General features: G+C 39.8%; 2 protein-coding genes and 1 pseudogene across 2 annotated transcripts in view; 2 read left to right on the top strand and 1 right to left on the bottom strand.

Annotated features, from left to right (window-relative positions):
• Window positions 1–5,194, top strand: part of CUNH7orf31 (chromosome unknown C7orf31 homolog) — a 35,566-nt gene extending 30,372 nt beyond the window's left edge. The window contains exons 8-9 of the mRNA XM_055314483.1: window positions 67–158; window positions 4,376–5,194. Coding sequence (XP_055170458.1) covers window positions 67–158; window positions 4,376–5,194 — 911 coding nt within the window. The remainder of the gene's footprint in view (window positions 1–66; window positions 159–4,375) is intronic.
• Window positions 5,195–13,821: 8,627 nt separating this feature from the next.
• Window positions 13,822–14,336, bottom strand: LOC129502970 (ubiquitin-conjugating enzyme E2 variant 1-like; annotated as a pseudogene).
• A 5,237-nt stretch (window positions 14,337–19,573) lies between these two features.
• On the top strand, window positions 19,574–22,121 carry LOC129502969 (cytochrome c). Its single transcript, XM_055314868.1, has 3 exons — window positions 19,574–19,726; window positions 20,790–20,966; window positions 21,091–22,121. Exons 2-3 carry the CDS (start codon window positions 20,798–20,800, stop codon window positions 21,237–21,239), a joined length of 318 nt encoding a protein of 105 aa, XP_055170843.1. The 5' UTR covers window positions 19,574–19,726; window positions 20,790–20,797; the 3' UTR covers window positions 21,240–22,121.
• Window positions 22,122–22,418: the final 297 nt, after the last annotated feature.

Below are 22,418 nucleotides of genomic sequence, written 5' to 3'. Positions count from 1 at the left end.
AAGATCATTTAAGTGTCAACCATCATTTGCTCTAACAAAGTAACAAGATGTGATGTTTCCATTAAGGTCTGGGGCCCATGAACCCCCTTGAACTGGATGATTACCATGAAAAGGAGGTAGCAGAGTTAACTGGACAGATAGGATTTGACCCAGAGCCTGTAAGTAATTGCAGTTAACTCTCAGTTATTTAGGGGGAAGGTATCCAGGTGTTAGGCTCCTTCTTGCTTTGCCCACTTTTTCTTTGCTTCATGAGAACTGGTGACCAGGTTAGCAAAGGGAAAATTTAACTTATCTTAGAAGTTAATTCTGAATTGATTTTAATCAGTTTGAATACACTTGTCCACTATTTCAAAGAACAGGCAGGGTTTCTTTTCCTATTCACAGCACTGGTGTTTTGTGGGTTTTTTTGAACAGATTTTCTACTAGGCTACTCTTCTAAAATTTACAAAGGAGTCATTTTAGAAATGCTTTAGTTTAATGAGATTCTTAACAAACTATGAAATCTTTATAGATTTGTATATCTTGTACATTTTCACTGCTTTTGAAGAGATAAAGTCTTCTTCCTGATATCTACCATAATTGAGAGTTGACTGAATTACAGTGGAAAGCCAATAAATTCTCTACAAATATCAATACAGATTTCTTAATTGGTTATGTCATTCTTTCACTGAAAGAAATGATCAAGCCCTTCTGTTGGCTCACTTCAAACATGAAATAAAATAATGTAACAGTATACGTATTATTTAGGGCCTAGATTTTATCCTATAAAACTACAAAGTCTTTAAAAACAAAACTAGTATTTTCAAAGATATGAACTGTAGAAAGACCCATAAAAAGTGACTGTAGGATATTTCAGTATGAACTCTTTTTAGACTGAACACATTTATTTTACATTGGCTTCAGTATTTCCCAAGGTGATAAAAAATATATATATATCATAGTACCTTAAGTAGTTCCACAGACTGTACTTTATCACTTACTGAAGGGTTTTTCCTTTGTTTCACTTGCAGCAAATATTCTCTAAGACTAGAAAACACTATACATATACTTATATTGTCGAGCATGTTCAGTAGCTGTCCAGATTTCCACAGATTTGATCCTGTAGGGTCCAGCCCCTCAAGAAGCAGCTTTACCATTTTTACAAAAAAGTACATGTACAGTAATACAAAGTATACCTGTCAAGTATATTATAAACAAAATTATTCTGCAAATAAATCAACGAATTTTTATTAATAACAAGATAAAACATGCCTAAAATGATTTATTTTTTTATAAATTAATTTTTATTGGTGTTCAATTTACCAACATACAGAATAACACCCAGTGCTCATCCCGTCAAGTGTCCCCCTCAGTGCCCGTCACCCATTCACCCCCACCCCCCGCCCTCCTCCCCCTCCACCACCCCTAGTTCATTTCCCAGAGTTAGAAGTCTTTATGTTCTTTCTCCCTTTCTGATATTTCTCACACATTTCTTCTCCCTTCCCTTATATTCCCTTTCACTATTATTCATATTCCCCAAATGAATGAGAACATACACTGTTTGTCCTTCTCCGGTTACTGTGGCCAAGTTCAAAAAGGGTGTTGCCTGAGTTCTCCTCTGGGATTTTGATGGAATCTTGTCTCACATTTAGATCTTTCATCTATTTTGAGTTTATCTTTGTGTATGGTGCAAGAGAGTGGTCCAGTTTCATTCTTCTGCATGTGGATGTCCAATTTTCCCAGCACCATTTATTGAAGAGAGTGTCTTTCTTCCAGTGGATCGTCTTTCCTCCTTTATCGTATATTAGTTGACCATAAAGTTCAGGGTCCACTTCTGGGTTCTCTGTTCTGTTCCATTGATCTATATGTCTGTTTTTGTGCCAGTACCACACTGTCTTGATGACCACAGCTTTGTAGTACAACCTGAAATCTGGCATTGTGATGCCCCCAGATATGGTTTTCTTTTTTAAAATTCCCCTGGCTGTTTGGGGTCTTTTCTGATTCCACACAGATCTTAAAATAATTTGTTCTAAGTCTCTGAAGAAAGTCCATGGTATTTTGATAGGGATTGCATTATACGTGTAAATTGCCCTGGGTAACATTGACATTTTCACAATATTAATTCTGCCAATCCATGAGCATGGAATATTTTTCCATCTCTTTGTGTCTTCCTCAATTTCTTTCAGAAGTGTTCTGTAGTTTTTAGGGTATATTTTGAGAACCATTTGAATGGTAAATGGTTCTCCAACCTTTTATTTTCAGGTTGTAGGTGTCCTTCTGTCTAAAATGAGTCTCTTGTAGACAGCAAATAGGTGGGTCCTGCTTTTTTATCCAGTCTGAAACCCTGCGCCTTTTGATGGGGTCATTAAGCCCATTCACGTTCAGAGTTACTATTGACAGATATGAGTTTAGTGTCATCATGATATCTATTTAGTCCTTGTTTTTGTGGATTGTTCCACTGAACTTCTTCTTAAAGGGGAGTTTTAAGAGTCCCCCTTAAAATTTCTTGCAGAGCTGGTTTGGAGGTCACATATTCTTTCAGTTCCTGCCTGTCTTGGAAGCTCTTTATCTCTCCTTCCATTTTGAATGAGAGCCTTGCTGGATAGAGTATTCTTGGTTGCATGTTCTTCTCATTTAGGACCCTGAATATATCCTGCCAGCCCTTTCTGGCCTGCCAGGTCTCTGTGGAGAGGTCTGCTGTTACCCTAATATTCCTCCCCATGAAAGTCAGGGACTTCTTGTCTCTTGCTGCTTTAAGGATCTTCTCTTTATCTTTGGAATTTGCAAGCTTCACTAGCCTAAAATGATTTAAAAGTAAGTTTTAGTGAATCTTGCTGGTCTCTAAAACACAAATAACAGACTCTGGGAAGGCATGTTTTAGTGGTAATACGATTAAATATTTTCTTATAGTAGAATGAAATAAGGATACTAAAAACTGCTTCTTGCATAAAAGGATACTGTAAAGTAGGATATGATACACCCTAGACTTTTGTTTGTGACAAACTTAACATAGTATTTCAGAGAGCTGAGGTTTCTTTTTTTCTTTATAGTATCTACTCAAACTTGTTAGCTAAAGGTTAAAACATATTCATACAGATGTTAATTCCTCCAAGCCTGAGCAAATTAGGATCCAAGAAGACACTCCTAAGTCCATTTTATTTCCTAAATCCAAACTACAGTTATGATTTTCTCACCATTCTCATTTGTATTATCTCTGCTATCAATTCCATCCTTACCATCCACCCATTCTTTTTTAGTTTTTCTTCAACATATTGTCATAAAAATTTTCAAACATATGGAAGGTTGAAATAATTTTGCAATTAACATCCATAGACTAACCACCTAGATTCTACCATTAGCCTTTTGGTATACTTCTTTTATCACATAATCTATCCATTTTTCCATCCCTCCAACCATCCATCAATACTTTATTCTGTTTCACGCATTTCAGAGTAAATTGCTGACAACGGGATACTTCAGCCTTAAACATTAGGCGTGCATAGCATCGAACAGTTCAATTTGTTGCAGTTTTTCTTTTAAGGCAAAATACATACCCAATGGAATGACACAAATATAAGTATACATTCAATGAGTTTTGACAAATGCACACACTTTTGTAAGCCAACCACCTATGGAATTATTGAATATTACTGCCATCCCAGAAAGTTTCCATATGCTCAACTCCTCCCTCTTCCTCCTGACCCCCTCTCCAGACATATATCTATTAATAACCTTTTAAATAGACTTATTACTTTTGCAGTTACCAGGCAGGATTCACAATATTTGTCAAACATCTCAAAAAACACATATATGACAAGCTCCCCACAGACCAGTCTCTAAGCATAGCACATCTGTGGCCTCAGCACCATCTGAGATGCTTGTTAAAAAAGCAGATTCATGAGTTCCATTGCAAAACCTCTGAATCACAATCGCGAAGGATCAAGCTTAAGAATGTCATTTTCTCCGAAGCTGACTCTGATTCAACCAAGGTTTAAGAACCCCTTGGTTGGCCGAATAAAAAAGACTTTCATGACATTTAAGCAACTGCACATAACCATTAACATCATCCATTGGGGATGACAGTTTTGCTTCAGAGATTTTTTTTATCTCTGAAAGTTTTAAAGCAAAGAGTTCCTATATAGAGGAATATTTCTATAGACAGTAAAAATATCTATCCCCTTTCCATATTAGCAAAAGCCAGTCAAAGAGAAAAACGTGTTTATTACAGCACAAATGTCAAGGTCTATAAACAAACAAACATTGCAGTATGCACTCCTACACCCATCCTGTGTTTCCTCAGTGAAAATGGGTATGAATTTAACCTGCCATTTGTAGCAATAAACTTGCAATGCCAGATTTATTAACTGATTTTCTCCTTTTTATCCCACCACTACAGCAAGAAAAATTCCATCCTGTCTTAAAACCTTCCAGGCCCTTGGAAGGACGAACTGCTCGACTGATTCAGAACCGACGTCCTCTAGAGGCTATTGTCCAGCAAAGACAGCCCTCCTGTCCAGATTGTACCCCTAGAGTTTTGTGTACTTTTCATACCTTTGTACCCAGTTCTACAGAAATGATGGCACTTTGTGATAACACACTGGCAGGTGTCACCCATAAAAAGCAGGAAATTGAAGACAAGATTAAGCAAGAACAAAGCTTGCTATCTACCTATGCATCCCCACCTTGTTATCCAACAAAAGATCTGAATAACACTTGTGACATAAAAACGTTTCCAAAAATCACAGATACTAAAAAGATAGAAGATTTGTACTGGAGACAGCTGGCATTAAAACCCCAACATACACCTTACTGCAACCCGAACCATTACATTCCATATGAGCGATTTAAATGTGTCATAGGTGACCAGTATACTATGTGTCAAAACTCTCTTAGCCTTAGTAAGCCTAGTATTTTAGAAAGTAAACGAGACTTGGGAGCTTTTGATTTAGAACATTTTTTAAGTAAGCCAGAAGAACAGTCGTCCTTGAACACAGAAAATGAGGAAACAAGACCTATTCTGGGTTGGATTCCTAGAGCTGGAGTGGCCAAGCCTCAGACTGACCTGCTGGGGCTTAAGAACTCTTTTTCAAAAACTGGTGCACAAAAACGTTTCCATAAATCAATTCTTGAAGACCATAAAGACCTCAGGGATAAAGTGCATTCAGGGATGAAACACCAATTCTATGGCCATAATTCCTATTATTTCTATAATTGATATTCATCCTTTCCTTCAAAACCCAGCCTCTTGTAAGGAAAGTAAAAATATAACAGAATTTCTTCCATGTTGTTGGATTCTCTTTTCTAGAAGAGCCATAATAATCTTGTTAATGAAATTTATGTTTTCGGGAATTTAAATTAGGATCTTGTCTGAGGATGTTGTTCTTGATAAGTTTAAGAATTTCAATAAAATATTAGAACCAGAAAAATTTATAGTCTTTAATCTCATTTTCATATTATACTCCAAGGAAGTTCTCCAAAATCTTAAAAGACAATGTTTGACAAAGTTTACATCACTGTTTTATAAAAATGAGTATTAGAAATTCATATGCCAAATAATTGGTGGATGTCTATACAAAATACAGTACTTTAATAAGTATGTGAACACTGTCTCCTTCTGTAAATGTTTGTACAAAATAACATCAAATACTAAAGACAAAATCCACATGCCCAGTTAACTGAGAGACAGCTTTATAAACATTAACTTAAGAAATTAAATATATAGGACCTGTTTTTTTTTTTATGTAAACATGTGGGCAAAAGCTAGTAGAAAAAATGAAACCCAAAATGCTTTGCATGCATGCATCAAAGTTGGATGTTTCTTTTCCTTTAACCCTCTAATAGAGAAACATAACCATTTATTTTATGCAGGAAAAAAAAGATTTTATTGTGAAGATCTAGCAATGGCTTTAATTAATAACTGCTGAGTTCTAATTGTGGCAAGAAAGGATGTTAATCTTCTTTGGGCTGCTAAAACAAAATACCATAAACTAGCTGGTTTACTAATAACATTTCAAGTTTAGGAAGTCCAAAGTCATAGCACTGACAGATTTCATGTCCGCTTCCTCACTGACAACTATAACCTCACATGGTGGAAGGGGCAACGGATCTCTCTGGGGCCTCTTTTATAAGTGCACTAATCTCATTCATAAGGAATCCACCTTCATGAACTAATCACCTCCCAAAGATCCTACGTAGCTCCTAATAAACTTCAGGGGTTAGGATTTTAACATATGAATTTGGGGGGACATAAACCTTCAAATCAAAGCAGATGCCTGATATCAATTATTCTAAAGCCAAATATCATTTTTGGAAGGTGGCTACCAAGAGTTTAGCTAACCTTCAAATGCAAGTCAACTCATTTAATGTGCCAAAAGGCACATTTTAGACATAATTTATCATGGAAAGTTCATAAGGAATTTATAAGGAGTGTTTTGTTGAGATTTCTTTTTAATTTTTTTTAAAGATTTTACTTATTTATTCATGAGAGACACAGAGGGGCAGAGACACAGGCAGAGGGAGAAGAAGGCTCTGTACAGGGAGCCTGACCGGGACCGGATCCCGGGTCCCCAGGATCCCGCCCTAGGCCGAAGGGCCGGGACTGCCCTTTTTTTTTTCTTTTTTTCCTTTTTTTTTTTTTTTTTTGAGATTTCTTTTAATTTTTATGTTTCATGACCATGTTCATTTTCATTTAACTATAACTTCTATAAAACTATTCTGGACTAAAATTATGGAATTCTTTCCAATCTCTATTTTAGAGCATTACTTTATATTATGTTAGGTATTATGGAATACAAAAACTTACATGGTAAAATAACATTGGACAAAACAGGGAGCAGCAAAGCCAATCACATTATTTAATCACAGGATTCTCCTTAGCCTTTTATATGAAACATATTTGGGAATGTGAGGTGGGTGGGGTAGGGAGGATATACTCATTTCTCAAACAAATCTGATCCTTTTATCATAGAGGTTATCATCAGACTACAATTCTAAAGAATTCTGGAAAATGCAAGTCTGCAGTATAGGAATTGGGGGTTCTAATTGCACATTTTCTCCTGGGTTGCAGGGACACAGAATTGCATTAGGACTATGAGCATTCACTCCACCCACCTATATGCAGAAGTAACACAGCCTTCTCTCCACACATTGATCTTAGTCACCCTCTTCAATACTCCTAACAGGATGTCAGATCTAATTCTCTGTTAAGGCCTTACTAGGTGACAGCAAATACCTATACTCCAAGTATGCTCATCATAAGCTTAATTTTGAAAAATATTTATGGAGTCTTCCAGATTAAGATATACCAAATCTATCCATCTAATTTCATTTACTCTAAAAAGCACATTAAAACTTGGTGACTTAAAAAAAAAAAACTTGGTGACTTATTTTGTTTTTCTTATTGTATTTTTTGTTTGTTTTATCCTACACACAAAAGCATAAACCAGCCAGGTCATAGTGGAAACAGAGCCAAGACATCAGGAACATTTTGGAAATGAGATAAATGAAAGATAGATCCTAACTGACTGAAGACACTAAGAACCCTAAACTGGCAGTGGGGAAAACAGCCTGATTTACATAGTAGATTTCTCAAAAGGTTCAGGATCTCAATACCTAGAGCTTTTGGGTCTGGTAGTAAAGGCAGGAGGTGGGAGGTTGCTGAATAAGGAAGACTATTTGAGAGCTAAGACAACTGGCTCCCTACACCCTCTCTCTGCCCTGCCCTGCCTCACTCCACAGCGCTAGACAACTGCCTTCCCTCACCCTGGCAGAAGTCCAGAGGATAATTTTCTGACGAAAGATAAAATAGGATTTCTGGCATGGAGAATACCAGGCATAGCTGAGACCTGGGTGCTGTTCTGAAACCAGGAGGAATAAGTACTTGGATCAATCAGGTCCCAGCAGGAAACAGACCCTCAAAGGATTCCACTGAGGGGAGTTCAGTAAAGGAACAATTTACAAAGATATATGGGCAGGGTTAAGGGAACCTCCAATAGTGGGGCAGCCAGGAACCAGCAGCAGCAAGAAGCCTTACCACTCCCAACCCCTTAGGAGAGGAAAGGGTCCAGTGTTACAGTGCTTCCCATTGACATACCCAACCAGAAGCCAGAGAGCTAGGGGGCTCAGGTGATGTAGTTCTTAGATACTAATGTACTAAGGCCAAAAAAAGGTGAAAAATGGATGTAGACAGGCAAGAAGAAAATAAGCAGCAGTGATCTTATAAATGCCAACTCCTCAGTGCTAAGTGGCATAGCTTTCTTCCACTCTAGGCTACCAGAAAACCGACATACATCAACTCTCCAGGAGAGAAGAGAATTCACAGCTGGGTTGAACAAGGCCACACACTGCCCTCTTATTTTAGCTCTCATATTAAAAAGTGTCCTTTTCACGATCTACTTCATGCCACGTTGTTCACATTTCTGTATCTTTTGTTGGTGATTTTGCTATTTCAGATGGCCCCCAAGCACAGTCCTGAAGCGCTATTTAATGTCCCTAAGTGCAAGAAGTCTTTGATATACCTTACAGAGAAAATGTTTAAGTGTGTTTCATTCAGACATGAGTTCTTACACTTGACACCAAAAGTGTGATGCATAAAAGAAAAAACTGATGATATGGACTTCATTAAAAGTTAAAAATTTTGCTGTGTGAGAGATCTTGTTAAGAGGATGAAAAGCTACGCTACGGACTGCAAGAAAACATTTTAAAAACCACATATCTAACAAAGGACAAACATCTAGAATATGTCAACAAATCTAAAATTCAATAGTTTAAAAAATCCCATCAGAAAATGGATAAAAGACAAACATTTCACCACAAAGGAAGATATACTGACGGCAAATAAACACAAGGAGGATGTTCAACACCATTAGCCATTAGGAAAGTACAAATTAAAACCACAATGAGATATCACTACACACCTGTTAAAATGACTAAATAAGAAAACACCAAATGCTGGTGAAGATGTGGAGAAACTAAATCATTCATACATTACTAGTGAGCTCTAAAAGACAGTTTGGCAGTATTGTAAAAACTAAATATGCAACTTCTATATAATCCACAAACTGCACTCCCAGACATTTATCTCACAGAAATGAAGACTTCTATTCACACCAAAAGCAGCATATGAATATTTATAGTAGCCTTATTCATAATAGCTCCAAACTGGAAACACAGATGTCCTTCAATGGATGAATGAATAAACAAAATGTAGTACATCAATACGATGAAATATTATTTTGTCATTTAAAAAAACGAAGTTCTAAAACATGTTATAATATGGATGAGCCTTGAAAACATTATATTAAGACACAAAAGACCACATACTATGTGATTCCATTCATACAAAAATCTAAGGTTAATCTATGGAAAGTAGATTAGTGGCTGTTCAGGGCTGGGGTTGGGACAGGGGGAGATAGAAGGATGATAATTAAAGATAAAGGTTTTTTTCTTGACATGATGAAAATGTTCTAAAGCTAATGATTGTGAAGATTAGGGCACCAGGGTGGCTCAGTGGTTAAGCATCTGCCTTTGGCTCAGGTTGTGGTCCTGGAGTCCTGTGTTCGAGTCCCACGTCAGGCTCCAGTGGGTAGCCTGCTTCTCCCTCTGTCTATGTCTCTGCCTCCGTGTGTGTGTGTGTCTATCATGAATAAAATCTTTAAAAATAAAAAAGATTGTGAAGATTGTACATATCTGTGACTATACTAAAAACCTAACTAAAACTAAATTGTACACTTTAAATGGGTAAACTTATGGTATGTGAATTATAACTCAACAAAAAGATTAAAAAAGAAATTTGTGAAAGGAACACAAACTCCTTTGAAACAGTGAAACAACTGTTCTCTAAAGGGAGAGACTGCATTGAAATGGGCTCCCTAATTTCTTTAAGAGTTATTTATTTACTTGAGAGAGAGAGAACGCACCCACATGCATGACCTGGGGAAGAGGCAAGAGGGAAAGAATATGCAAGCAGACTCCTGCTGACGTGGGGCTCAACCCCACAACCCATGAGATCAGGACCTGAGCCGAAAGCAAAAGTTAGACAATCAACTGAGCCACCAGGTGTCCCTGGGCACCCCCCCCCCCCCAGTTATAAAGGGAATAAGAGAATACCTGACTGGCAAAGGCCAAACTCACCCCTAATGGTCAGAGGCAAAGTGGGAATGACTATTATAATAGGTAGGGTAATCAGAGCAGTTTGATACAGAGGGATATTTGGCAGTGGCTAACTGTTCTTGGGATACTTATGACCAAAACAGATAAGCAGGACAGATAAGGTCTGTACGATCTGCATAACCAAAAAAAAAGTTACAATAACCCAAAATAATCCAACCAGTCACCAAAAGAGACAAAATCTCTTGCCAAAACTCAGACTTGATTTAAGTCACGATTCTTAAGTACAATTAATGAGGGTGAAACTGATTAATTAATAAGGTAAGAACCTGCAAATAACAAGGATCCATTCTAAATCTTCCACCTAGCTTTTCACAAAGGGATCCAAGGGGTAACTATACACTGCAGAAAGAAAATGCCTGCACATTTTAATACTGTTAAGGATTTGTTCTTACCTAACACTAATCCCTTGGGACCCAGAAGACCACCATGATCCACTGGTCAGAGGAGAGAGGTTCGGCCAGCTTTACCCCAGTTTGCCTCCTGGTGGAGCCAAAGGAACACAGACATGCTATAGCTATTTCCTCAGTTCTTGAGTGTATCCTTGGAACAGATACACTTAGCAACTGGCACAACATTGCTGCGGCTCCCTAACCCACTAAATAAGAAAAAGCCCAGTGGAAGTATCTGAGCACCTTCCCCCATGTGTTCCCCACCCCTGCAAAATAAAGTTAATAACACATCTAGGGGAAGGAGGTAAAGAGAGCAGAAAGGTATCAATCCCACCATCAAAGACTTGAAAAATCCAGGAGTGATTTTTCTTATCCGACTTAAATCACCTATTTGGACTATTCACAAGATACATGAATTTGGGAGAATAAAGATACATTATTTTAAATTTAAAATGTGATAATGCTAAATAAAACTACTATTCCGTATCTAGTAAGAATATACTATTTTTATGTCCTCTAGAAAATTTAAAATTACTGGGATTATCTCTTATTTAAATATTTGGTATAATTTACCACTGAAGCCCTGAGCATCTAGAGTTTTCTATGTGAGATTTTAAGTTATGAATTCCATTTCTTTAACAGTTATACTATTCATTTGCTCCTTATCCCTAAGGGTTTTTTTTTAATTTATTCTTATTTTTTTTAAGTAGGCTCCACACCCAACATGGAGCCCAATGTGGGGTTTCAACCCATAACCCTAAGACCAAGACCTGAGCCAAGATCAAGAGATCAAGAATCAAATGCTTAACCAACTGAGCCACTCAGATATCCTTGCCTAAATTTTGATAAATAATATTTTTCAAGGAACTTTTCATTTGACCTACATTTTCTTTCTCTTTTAAAGATTTATTTATTGAAGAGAGGGAGAGGGCACACGCTGCACATCATAAAAGTGCATGAGCATGGGGGAAGGTGTAGAAGGAGAGGGAGAAAGTCTTAAGCAAATTCCTGCTGAGCACTGAGCCTGATGCATGGCAAGGAGCTCCACTGGGGCTTAATCTCATGATACCGAGATCACAACCTGAGCCAAAACCAAGAGTGAGCGGCTCAACTGACTGTGCTGCCCACACACTCCTACATATTTAATAAAGTAATGCTTATTTTCTTTACAATGTCTTTAAGATTTGTCATTTTTCATATGGATTTTTAGTACCTTTTCTCTTGATCCTTCTTATCACTTATCTCTTGTATTAGTCTATTCTCTTACTTTCAAACCGTTTGTATTCTTGTGTTTTAGATGTATCTTCTTTTGTAAAGAGCAAATATTTCAGTTTTTGAAAAATCCAATTTGAAAATCTCTGTGTTATAACAACAGAATTTAGTTCATTTTATGTAGTAACTGATCTCTCTGGGTTTAAACCTACCATCTTACAGTGTGTTATCCTTCCTGTTTTTCCTTTTCTTGCCTTTTTAAAAAACTAATCACATTCCATTTTTTCCATTACTTTGAAAAAACATACAGAACTTTTCTATTATTCTCTTAGTTTCCCTAGAAACTACAATATACTCTCTTCCTGAATAGCACAATATATAGATAGAATATTTTAACTCTACTATTGTGATTTATATGCTACAGTTGTTGCCATATATATTAATATTAATGCATACTTTTTATTATATTAAAATAGTCTGGCAATAAAAAGGCTGCTTATAGAATACTGTTAGGTTAAACTTTACTTACAGGATGTTAAATCCTTAGAATTAAGGTTTTCCCCAGAAAAAGATTAATGAAAACAGTGATTGCTTTTCAGATTTGATAGTCACTGCTTCAAAAGGTGGTTTTACCTGAATAAAACAAATAAAACCTGAATAAAAACAAACAAAAAAACTTCAGAACACAATTAACACTTTTATTTCAGTATGCTTCCACATCTCAGCATTTAGTGGTCCTGCACAGAAAAGTGGAAAAATGCAGCAATTTGCCAGGAAGTTAAGCCCACCAATTTCAGGGATCTGCGGTGCACACCGAGTTCTTTCTTAATCTCTGCTGAGGACCATGATCATAAAGCAGCAGCATCAAAAACAAAAAATGCACCAAATTCAACGTTCTTTTTGTTCCAGTTGTCAGATTCCAAACGAGACCCATGTGGATTCCAAGATGACCTAATGAGAACTCTGTTTAAAATCTCAAGTTTTAAAAGCAAAAGCAATTACAGGAAAAGAAAACAATTCATTCAGAGGAATTACGTGTGCTTACAAATGTCTTCTGTGGCCTTTCTCCATGTTTTACCACCAAGAACTTTGAGAGCTGGCAGGTCTGAGTGCCTCTGGTGGCTGTTCTTTTCATTTTAGCAAAACCTGAGCTGAAAAACTGCCATCAGCTGATGATGACAGCAAAGAGTGGCAGCGCTAAGGATCTAATATTCATTCCCAGGCTGCTGGAGAATGAGTAAATTGATTCCAAAACTAAATAAGGGAAGTCAGAAACTCTTTCCAACCTTACCTGATGGCTTTTAGCCAAAGCAAGGAAGTGTCATGGAAAGTGCTAAGTGATAATGGTACAAAAAGGGACTTGAGGAGAAGGAAAGAAAGAGCAGCACCATTAAGGTAGGGGGAAAGCTATGGAGAAAACCCTGAATTCCTCACCAAAGGCCAACTTCAGAGGGGAGCAGAGGAGGTCACAATCTATGCTTTGGCCAAGGGTGGTAGTGGGAAGTGAAGAAAGGACAATGGCTTGGAAGTGGGAGGGCATCATTTAAGACTAAAAAGGAAACCCGGAGTGCAGATGGAGTACTCCACACACACGCAGCTATAGCTCCACAGGCTGTGACCCAAAACCTTCACACCTACTCTAGCAAGCCACCCCAAGCTAGAGGGCTGTTGCAGGGAGGGGGGATGAAGAGAAGAAGGGAGAAAGGAATTGAGGGTGGGGTGAGGGACGAGAAGGGGAGAAGGCAGAGACCCCAGACCATGTAATCAGCAGCAAGGTGACTGTGTGATTTGTCTTTTCATAGTTGAGTTAGGTGTGCCCCACTGGTTTCGATGGCAATCTATTTATACTTTCTTGATCCCACAAGTTCAACTATGTAGACAGTGATTACACTTGACAGGATTTGTTATAGCACAACTTATGTATTTCAAATGGACAAAAAATTAGTATCATTTACAGTATCTTAAATTGCTTTTGAAGGGGAGCTTCCTTTCCAGTACTTCTAGGTCTATAAGACATAGCTAGAAAATTTACTACTATGGAAAATAAGGGCTTCTTAAATCAAAGGCTGGAGGGGAGAGGTCCTGTAGTTTCTTTTTGATCAATTGCTATAACACTGTCCTTCCAGTGGCTGAGGGAGTTTCATGTTTTCTTTAGCCATCATCAGGCTCCACAGCTCTTGCAGGACAACTTTAATGCTATATGAATCCTGCCATTTTGCTAGCACTGGCATGGTTCTTGGGTCCACCACTCCATTAGAACTATTAACTCCATTCATATTAATTTTTGTTACAAATCTTACAAAAGGGAATCTTCTGGGTATTTAGCTCCACATTCTATTTTAAGGCTGTATATGAGATTTTCATAAATTGTTCCTAGAGGCCTAATTATCATCCTTGTCCATCTTATAAGTGTCATGTCTTCATCATCTTCTAGACCCAGCTAACTACCATCTCCTACTCCTTTCTGGCCTCCTTCTAGTTCTTCCAAGTCAAAAATTGCAAGGGACTTTTACTCCTGAGCCCATGGTGGCTGCCATCTTGTGTCACTTTGTATATATTTCAGCTACAAAAAACATTATTTGAACAATGTCCACTTAGATTCAATGACATATTTATCTATGTTGTTGCTCTTGATTTTTCCTTTATCTTTGATCTCTTAATCTGTAATAATTCTTTTGTATAAGAACACCCTTTAGAATTTTCTTCCTTGTGGATATGCTGGTGACAAACTCAGTTTTTGAAATGTCTTCCTTTCTTAAGAAATATTTTGCCAGATAAAGAATTTAATTTGACAGTTATTTTCTTCCAGCACATCCATATACTGTCCTCTGGCTTCTACTGTTGATGTAGAGAACTCAGTGGTCAGTTCAAGAGTTCTTTGAATATCAGTATTTTTCCTCATTTTGCTTTTACATTATCATTGTCTTTATTGTTAGTTTTTTTTATTGTGTTAGGAATGACTGATTTTCTTAAATCTATGAACTGGTATCTTCCACCCAAATATTGTTTCTACCCTATTCTCTCTTCTCTCCTTCTGGGGCTCCACTTAAAAGTACATTATACATTATCTCAGTATCCTTTTTTGATTATTTTTCAGTTTTAGAATGTCTATTTGATTCTTGTTCAAATCTGTTATTTTTTAAAAAAGATTTTATGTATTTGAGAGTGAGAAAAAAGACAGCAGGGGTAGGGGGAAGGACAAGCAGATTCCCCCGAGCAGGGAGCCCTATGCGGGGCTCCATCCCAGGACCCTGAGATCATGACCTGAGCCAAAGACAGACGCTCAACTGACTGAGCCACCTAGGCACCCCTGTTATTTTACACATATATACTTTCCAGTCGCCTTCTAAAATGTTCAAGCCTGGCTTTTATGTACAGAACATAATAAATATTTCATAGTTTATCTGATGATTTTAAAATCTGGAATCCCTACTACTTGACTGTTGCTTATGCTAGTTCTCACTCATATTGTGGATCTAATAATCTTTCTCCCTTTGCTGAATACCTTAAAAACTTTATTTGTAGTAATAATCTGAGACTTAAGCTGATATTACCTACTTCCAGAGAGAATTTTCATTTGATTCTACCAGGTGCTTAAAGGCAACAGAATTCCTATTCCAAGTTCAAAATTTAAGATTTTCCCTAAAGAAATCAGGCCACAGATCTTGTAAGATCAGTATTTCCTCCAGTTTATCACTTCCAGCCTGCAGCTCTTTGAAATGCTGACCGAAAGCAAGGGTTGTTTGCCAGGTACCAGGTTCTCAACCTCTCCAAGTCCTGACCTGATATTATAAATAGAAATACGTACATTTCTACATACAGATATAAATATCTATATATCTAAAGACAAATAGTGTGTCCAATGGTCCCTGCAGCTAGTATTTCCACCTAGTATTTCCTTCTACACTGTACCAGGATCAGTGACTAGTAACAGAAGTAATGGTATATCACTTCTAAGATTATAAAAGACTGGCATTTGTCTTAGCTTCTCTGTCTTGGGGAAGCAAGTTCCATGTGGTAAGCAGTCCCATTCACAGGCCTCCAGCTAGGAGCCAAAAAGGAACTGAGGCCTGACAACCATGTGAGTAAGCTCAGACTTGGATTCTCTAGTCCAAGAGACTAGAGATAACTGAGCCCTCAGATAACTGTATCTCTTCAACAGTTTGACTGCAAACTCACAAGAGACTCTGAGCCAGAACCAAAACGCAAAGCTGCTTCCACAGAAGCTGTAAGGTAATACGTCTGCTTATCATACTATATGCAGTGTATTTCAGTGATCATAATTTTTATTTCTACAAATTAGCTTTGGCTCTTTTTAAAAATCTGTTTTTTTATAGTCTCTTGTTTGTTGCAAATGCTTTTGCTTTCTTCTTTGTCTAAATGTTTTAAATGTCTTCGTATTATACATTAGAAAGGTAAATAAAAATTTTCTCTGTTTATAAAGGAAAATGACATTGTTTCCCCTTTTAAGAACGTTTTCTGTGAAAATCCAAAGTCCTCACTCTAGCCTTTAAGAATGTAAGTTTCTCAGAGGTCTGGGCTTTATCCCTTTTGGTATGTAAACACCTAGGAACCTAGGAAGACAAGAGCTTCACCTTAGGAGCCTAAAGTAGGTACAACTACTTATTTCTCAGGAAAACAAGTTTTATTATTATTTTGGATGAGGACAACTAATTAAACAAATGGCTACCCCAATTCCTGAGGGAACTCAGGGTAAAAGAAAGTGAAAAAAACTCAACTGAGAAGGATCTGGCCACAAACTGTAATGGCAAGTCCTCCTACAGAAAACTGGTTACCATTAATCCATATAACAAGCAATAATTGTGTGGCCAAAAGGGAAATAGGCTACTATTGATCATAAAGCCTCACGTTTATTACGTGCTAACTAAAACCAGTATGATAGAAAAGCATTATAATTAATTTAGCTATATAAATTGCATGAGACTTTATTCTGATTTGGTAGTTTCTTGTAGACTACCTATATACAACCACTTTATCGTGCTTACCCAATAATGAACAAGTTTACTTTCGCAATATAGTAAAGTGAGGAGACATCTCTTTCCTGCTAAGATTTTTTTTTTATAAGGTAATGCTTGTTTTTTTTTTAATTAATTTATTTATTTATGATATTCACACACACACAGAGAGAGAGAGAGAGAGAGAGAGACAGAGACACAGGCAGAGGGAGAAGCAGGCTCCATGCACCGGGAGCCCGATATGGGATTCGATCCCGGGTCTCCAGGATCGCGCCCTGAGCCAAAGGCAGGCGCCAAACCGCTGCGCCACCCAGGGATCCCATCCTGCTAAGATTTTTACTTCTCCATTGATATCTAATAATTCCAACTCCTGTGGCCCTTTGCGGGTATAATTTTGCTCTTTGTGTTTTTCGTAATGATCTCATGCTTGGCATTTCTTAAGTGTGGGAATCCTGAAGGCCTGGGTTAAAATATTCCTCTGCAGATTTATGTTTGCTTCTGCCAGACACCAGAACACATTGCCCATCCACAGCTACTATGTTAATTTTCCAGATAGAGGTTTCCCAGACGGGCAGGTAAAGTATAATCAAACCCTAACACTGTATGAGAGCCCACCTGCAGTTATGAATTCTCAAAGGATACTTCTTTCTACTCAGTACCCAAGGCCAAGCCAGACAAGACTAACCTGGTTATTCCCTCTGCCGGTGAAGAGACTGTATTTTAGCTTTGGATTCAAGGGTTTCAGCATTACGCAGTAGTCTCACCCAACAAAGGGATCCAAGGGCTGTGGTTACCTTCCCTTCCCCCTCTCACCTTTTATGAGCTTTACTTTCATTCTGCTGATCTGCTATTAAAGCCTAAAGCTCTTTTACTTCAGCAAAAGTCCCTAAGGTACCCCAAAGTCAGCCTAAGCTTACCATGTTCATTTTCAGTTCTTGTTCCCCACCTCACCCCTGCCTCCAACCAGATTTCTCTTACTTTCTTAATGACCCTCATTAAGTGTTTTGGTCTGGGTGAAGAGGGTATTTTATCATTAGGTCTTTTTCATCAGAAGGGTCTTTAAAGGGATTCCTGGGTGGCACAGCGGTTTGGCGCCTGCCTTTGGCTTAGGGCGCGATCCTGGAGACCCGGGATCGAGTCCCACGTCAGGCTCCCGGTGCATGGAGCCTGCTTCTCCCTCTGCCTATGTCTCTGCCTCTCTCTCTCTCTCTCTCTCTCTCTCTCTCTCTCTCTATCATAAATAAAAAAAAATAAAAAAAGAAGGATCTTTAAAAATACGGCATCTATAATGTTGGTAGAAGGAAAAACCTAAGGCATTTGCTTTGTCATAGTTACACCCCTTACCAGCCACTATCAAGCCTCGGGATAAGAGGTAGACGGAACAGATGCAACATAGAACATAAAACTGGGAAGAAAAAAAAAAAGATAAATAGAATAGAATAGAAAACCGAACAACTGCAGAATCATCATTGTTCTCAACTAATTCCCTCAGGTATTGTGAGTAAACTGTAAATACTGTGTGTCTCTTCCAAACTTGAATACATAGATATTATAAAACATAATAGGTGTGATTTCTGTTTCACGGGATGCGTTTGTGGCCCTAGTGTGTGCAATTAGAGGGAACTCGAAATCAGGGCGTAGAAAACAATAAAAAAATAATCCGGTCGTATAGAGAGGTGGATGGTCTGGAGCAGAAATCATGGTACCCGTGGTCTGGAAGGGGTGTAAGGTAATCCAGTTAAGTTTACTGCTTAACTTGGGAGTAGGAAGAAGATGGCTAGAATGTAAGCTCCACCAGAGAAAGAGTCCTCCACGATCCACTCCAGGTAAATAACATGCATTCAATAAACACTTGTGAATGAATAACGGCAGTGCTAGAACATGAGAAAGGAGGGGGAAACCCCATTCACAACTCGGGGGCTGAATTAGCGGGGGCAAGGGAGTCCAGAAAAAAATATTTGCCAGGGACAGAACTGAGCATGTCTGGAAGGAGAGCTAGTTCTGGAGGAAAAGGATGATCCCCGGAAGCTGTGGTTATCAAACCTGCCTTTGTCATACGACCCCAACCGCATTACATCTTACTTGAACAGGTACATTCAGCCTAGGTTAGAGGAGATGCAAATCCTCTCTAGATTTCCAACAATGCTCTAGCCACTTGACAAGGCTCCTCGCTAGCGCCTGCACATCCTCCTTGTTCCGCACAGAAACGCAAGGGAGAGACGGGTGTCGGCGGAAAAGCCGGCAGGTGTGGGGCCAGAGCTACAATCCAGCTTCCGCCCTGCTGCAGACCCGGGGTGTCCGTCAAGGGGGGGATGTCGAAGTAGCAGAGTGAAGGCGAAACAGCACGTCGGGAGCTCAGGTCCAACTCTCACAACTCCGGGTTCCAGGCGATGCTTTGGGGTGCGGCTGGCGGCAGCCGCGAAAGCAGGACAGAGACTGCGGAAAGGCCGCCAGCTGCACCGACAGCAGCCAGGGGACCTCTACGTGCGTCAGAGTTGGGGCGTTCCCCTCCGGGCAGGCAAAACGCCCCCCCGCCCAAAGCGCATTACGTCAACGAGCCCAAGAGCAGTTACCTTGGCACAATAACGCCCTCCATCCCCCACGCGACTCCGCTCCACCCTCCCCTTGGGGATACGCATGCGCAGAAAGGCAGGACGGTGACGTCAGCCCTTCCCGGCACCGCCTCGTGGTCGTACATCCAGGGGCCTGTCGTAACTGCCGGCGAGAGAGCAGAAGGGCACCCGCGCGGCACACCCTACCCTGCTGGCCGGCCTCCGCGCCGCTCGTTAACGCAGGCCCTGGAGACTGAAGCCAATGAGGCGCGGTGACGTCACTGCGTAGCAGGCCGCGCAGCCGCAGGGCGGGCGGCGAAGGGACGGATCGAGTTCGGTTGCGCCGACACCGGTACTTAGGCGCGGACCGGCGTGTCCTTGGACTTAGAGAGCGGGACGTCCGGCTTGCGAGCGGGCTTCTTCGTTTCGCGCGCGCGACAGAAAGGCGGTGAGCGCCGGGCGCGGAGGCCGCGGCGGGCGGGAAGCCGAAGCACGGGGACGCGCGACTGTGTCGAGGGGTGCGCGCCCTGGCCGAGGCCGGCGCCCGGGTTCGGCGAGTGGGGCGCACCTGGGGCCGGAAGGCCCGGGGTGACCCCCCCCCCGCCTGGGGCCGGCCAGAAGCCGGTGGGCTACGGCTGGAGATGGGGCGGGAGGGGGCGGGACGCCGGCTAGGACGGGGAGTGGGCTCGATCAGGGCCCTTGGATGCTGATGCAACCCAGACCGAGGCCCGGGGGTCTCGTAGCCGGGGCCCAGGGGCTGTGGAAGTGACAGACTTCCCGGGATGAGGGCGGGAATGTGGGGGGCTCACGGCTCAGCGCCTCGCGGCCTCCTGCAAAAACGAGCCCTTTTTCTTCCGAGTCACTTGTCGCTTTTCCCCCCTTAACCTGCCTAGGCATCTCGGGAAGGCAGGTGTCATCAGTCTCCTTGAAAGCCTGATTGGGTGACCTCGTGGGCGTCTCCAGAGAGCCCAGAGCTGGAGGACGCATGGGAGACCCCCCACCCGCACCGCAAGGCCGTTTATACCGGCCTGAGCAGGCTGTTAGCAACCACAGGACTTGGGTTTTGTAAATGTATTTTGACTTATCAGAGGTGGCTTCACATTGCAGTCTGATTAAAATGGGCTTTCTTAAAAGCTGAAAGTTTTGGTAGTTTGGTAGTTTTGGTTTGATGTAATCATGGTTTTCGACTTGACTCAGATTTGTGACTTTCTGTGACCTTGACCTCAAACTTTTGAAGCCGTTTTTGAACTAGGTATCCCACTTTGCTTACTTGGGCTTTAGTTCTATCACTCGAGTACACACAGATGTATATTTAAGAAAGTCGTTCCAGCTAGTGGTTTTGGTACCTAGAGAGCCAGTCGCAAGCACACTAAGTAAAACCAGATTTCGCCCTGGTGATTAATACTCTAGATTTGCAGTGGATTAGTAATTCAGTCCCTGGAGCGACCACTGGTTGGTTTTCACTGGATTTTTACTCGGAGGAAAAAAGTAATGGTGTCTTTCATTTTTAGATTGAAAAATGGGTGATGTTGAGAAGGGCAAGAAGATTTTTGTTCAGAAGTGTGCGCAGTGCCATACTGTGGAAAAGGGAGGCAAGCACAAGACTGGGCCAAACCTCCACGGTTTATTTGGGCGGAAGACCGGTCAGGCCCCTGGATTTTCTTACACGGATGCCAACAAGAACAAAGGTAAGGGTCTGGGAGGTGGGGGATCAGTTATTAAATAACAGAAGCACAATTTCATGAATATAACCAATGGTAAGCCCTTTATCAGGAGTGTGAGATACTTAACAATACGTCCCTCCTTGTTTAGGCATCACCTGGGGAGAGGAGACCCTGATGGAGTATTTGGAGAATCCCAAGAAGTACATCCCTGGAACAAAAATGATCTTCGCTGGCATTAAGAAGACAGGGGAAAGAGCAGACTTAATAGCTTATCTCAAAAAAGCTACCAATGAGTAATAGTTGGCTATCGCCTTATTTATTACAAAACAAAAATGTCTCATGACTTTTTTTTTTATGTGTACCATATTTAAATTGATCTCATTGACCAGAATTCAGATCATGAGTGGCTGATAGAAGGTTTCTCTTGGACAGTCCTGATTTAAATAAGATTGGCTTGTGGTTAAATGAATATGATCAGTTTTTTGAACTTTGGTAGTAATTCTGGTTCAGCAAGTGCTCTCACTGTTTTCCCCTTCTAAAAAATATGATTGGAATTGATTAGAGATGTGTAGCTTTTCACAGAGATGGTAAATGCCACCTCTAAATTTATAGATTGGTTTTATATTTAGATTTATATAACGGGTTATATTAATATATTTAAATACTGAGGAAATCCCTTCACTCTCTCAGAACAGCAAGACTCAGCTGTGTTTCAAGTTGTGTTCCCTAGCCTGTTAAAGGCAATGGCTGAAGATAAGCTGGCAGTGTCCACTTTATCTTTTTGGTCTTAACTATGCCAATTTAATTAAAATTCTTTGCATCTAAAATGTTGCCTTTTGCTAATTGAAAGGCATTTTAGTGTGGTTTGTGCGTAATATTAAAATTTTAACACTTAGGTTTTATACACCTGTAAGGTCAGACGCTTTTAAAATTTAGTGTGAGGAGATACAGCAGCAGACTTGGCTTGTGAATTCTTGACTAAGACTAAGTTATTATTCAGGATTGTCTTCTAAACAGCTATTCAATGACACAAATGTGGAATTAACCATGTATGTATGATTGGTAATGGTGCTTTTGCCAACTCCTTAGAAAGGTTAAAATAGAGGAGATCCGTCATCAGCACAAATTTGTAAATTATGTGATAAGGTTTAAGATAATTAAAAACAAAGTCACAGATCATGATTTTTTCTGATGTGCTTGATTTAATGACTGCCGAAATTTTGAGTGCAAGGATCCTAAACACTGGTGGAGCAGTGTTACTAGCCATAGTACTTGATTGTTTATTTAGTCCTCTAGGACAGTGTGAATTAGAACAACACTTCAGTCATTGATCTTTAGAATTTCTATTGGCCAGAATGAGGAGTGGAGTGTTTATGCCAAATATAGATAGAGTAACGTGCTTCTAGTCCTAGTTTTGTGGTATATAACTGTATGATTTATATGCCAAGTTATTTCATACATGGTCCATGCCATAAG

The sequence above is a fragment of the Nyctereutes procyonoides genome, unplaced genomic scaffold, assembly GCF_905146905.1.
Source record: "Nyctereutes procyonoides isolate TBG_1078 unplaced genomic scaffold, NYPRO_anot_genome, whole genome shotgun sequence".
Lineage (NCBI taxonomy): Eukaryota > Metazoa > Chordata > Mammalia > Carnivora > Canidae > Nyctereutes > Nyctereutes procyonoides.
Note: the sequence above shows the minus strand (reverse complement) of the source record. Positions and strands in the feature narration are given on the sequence as shown.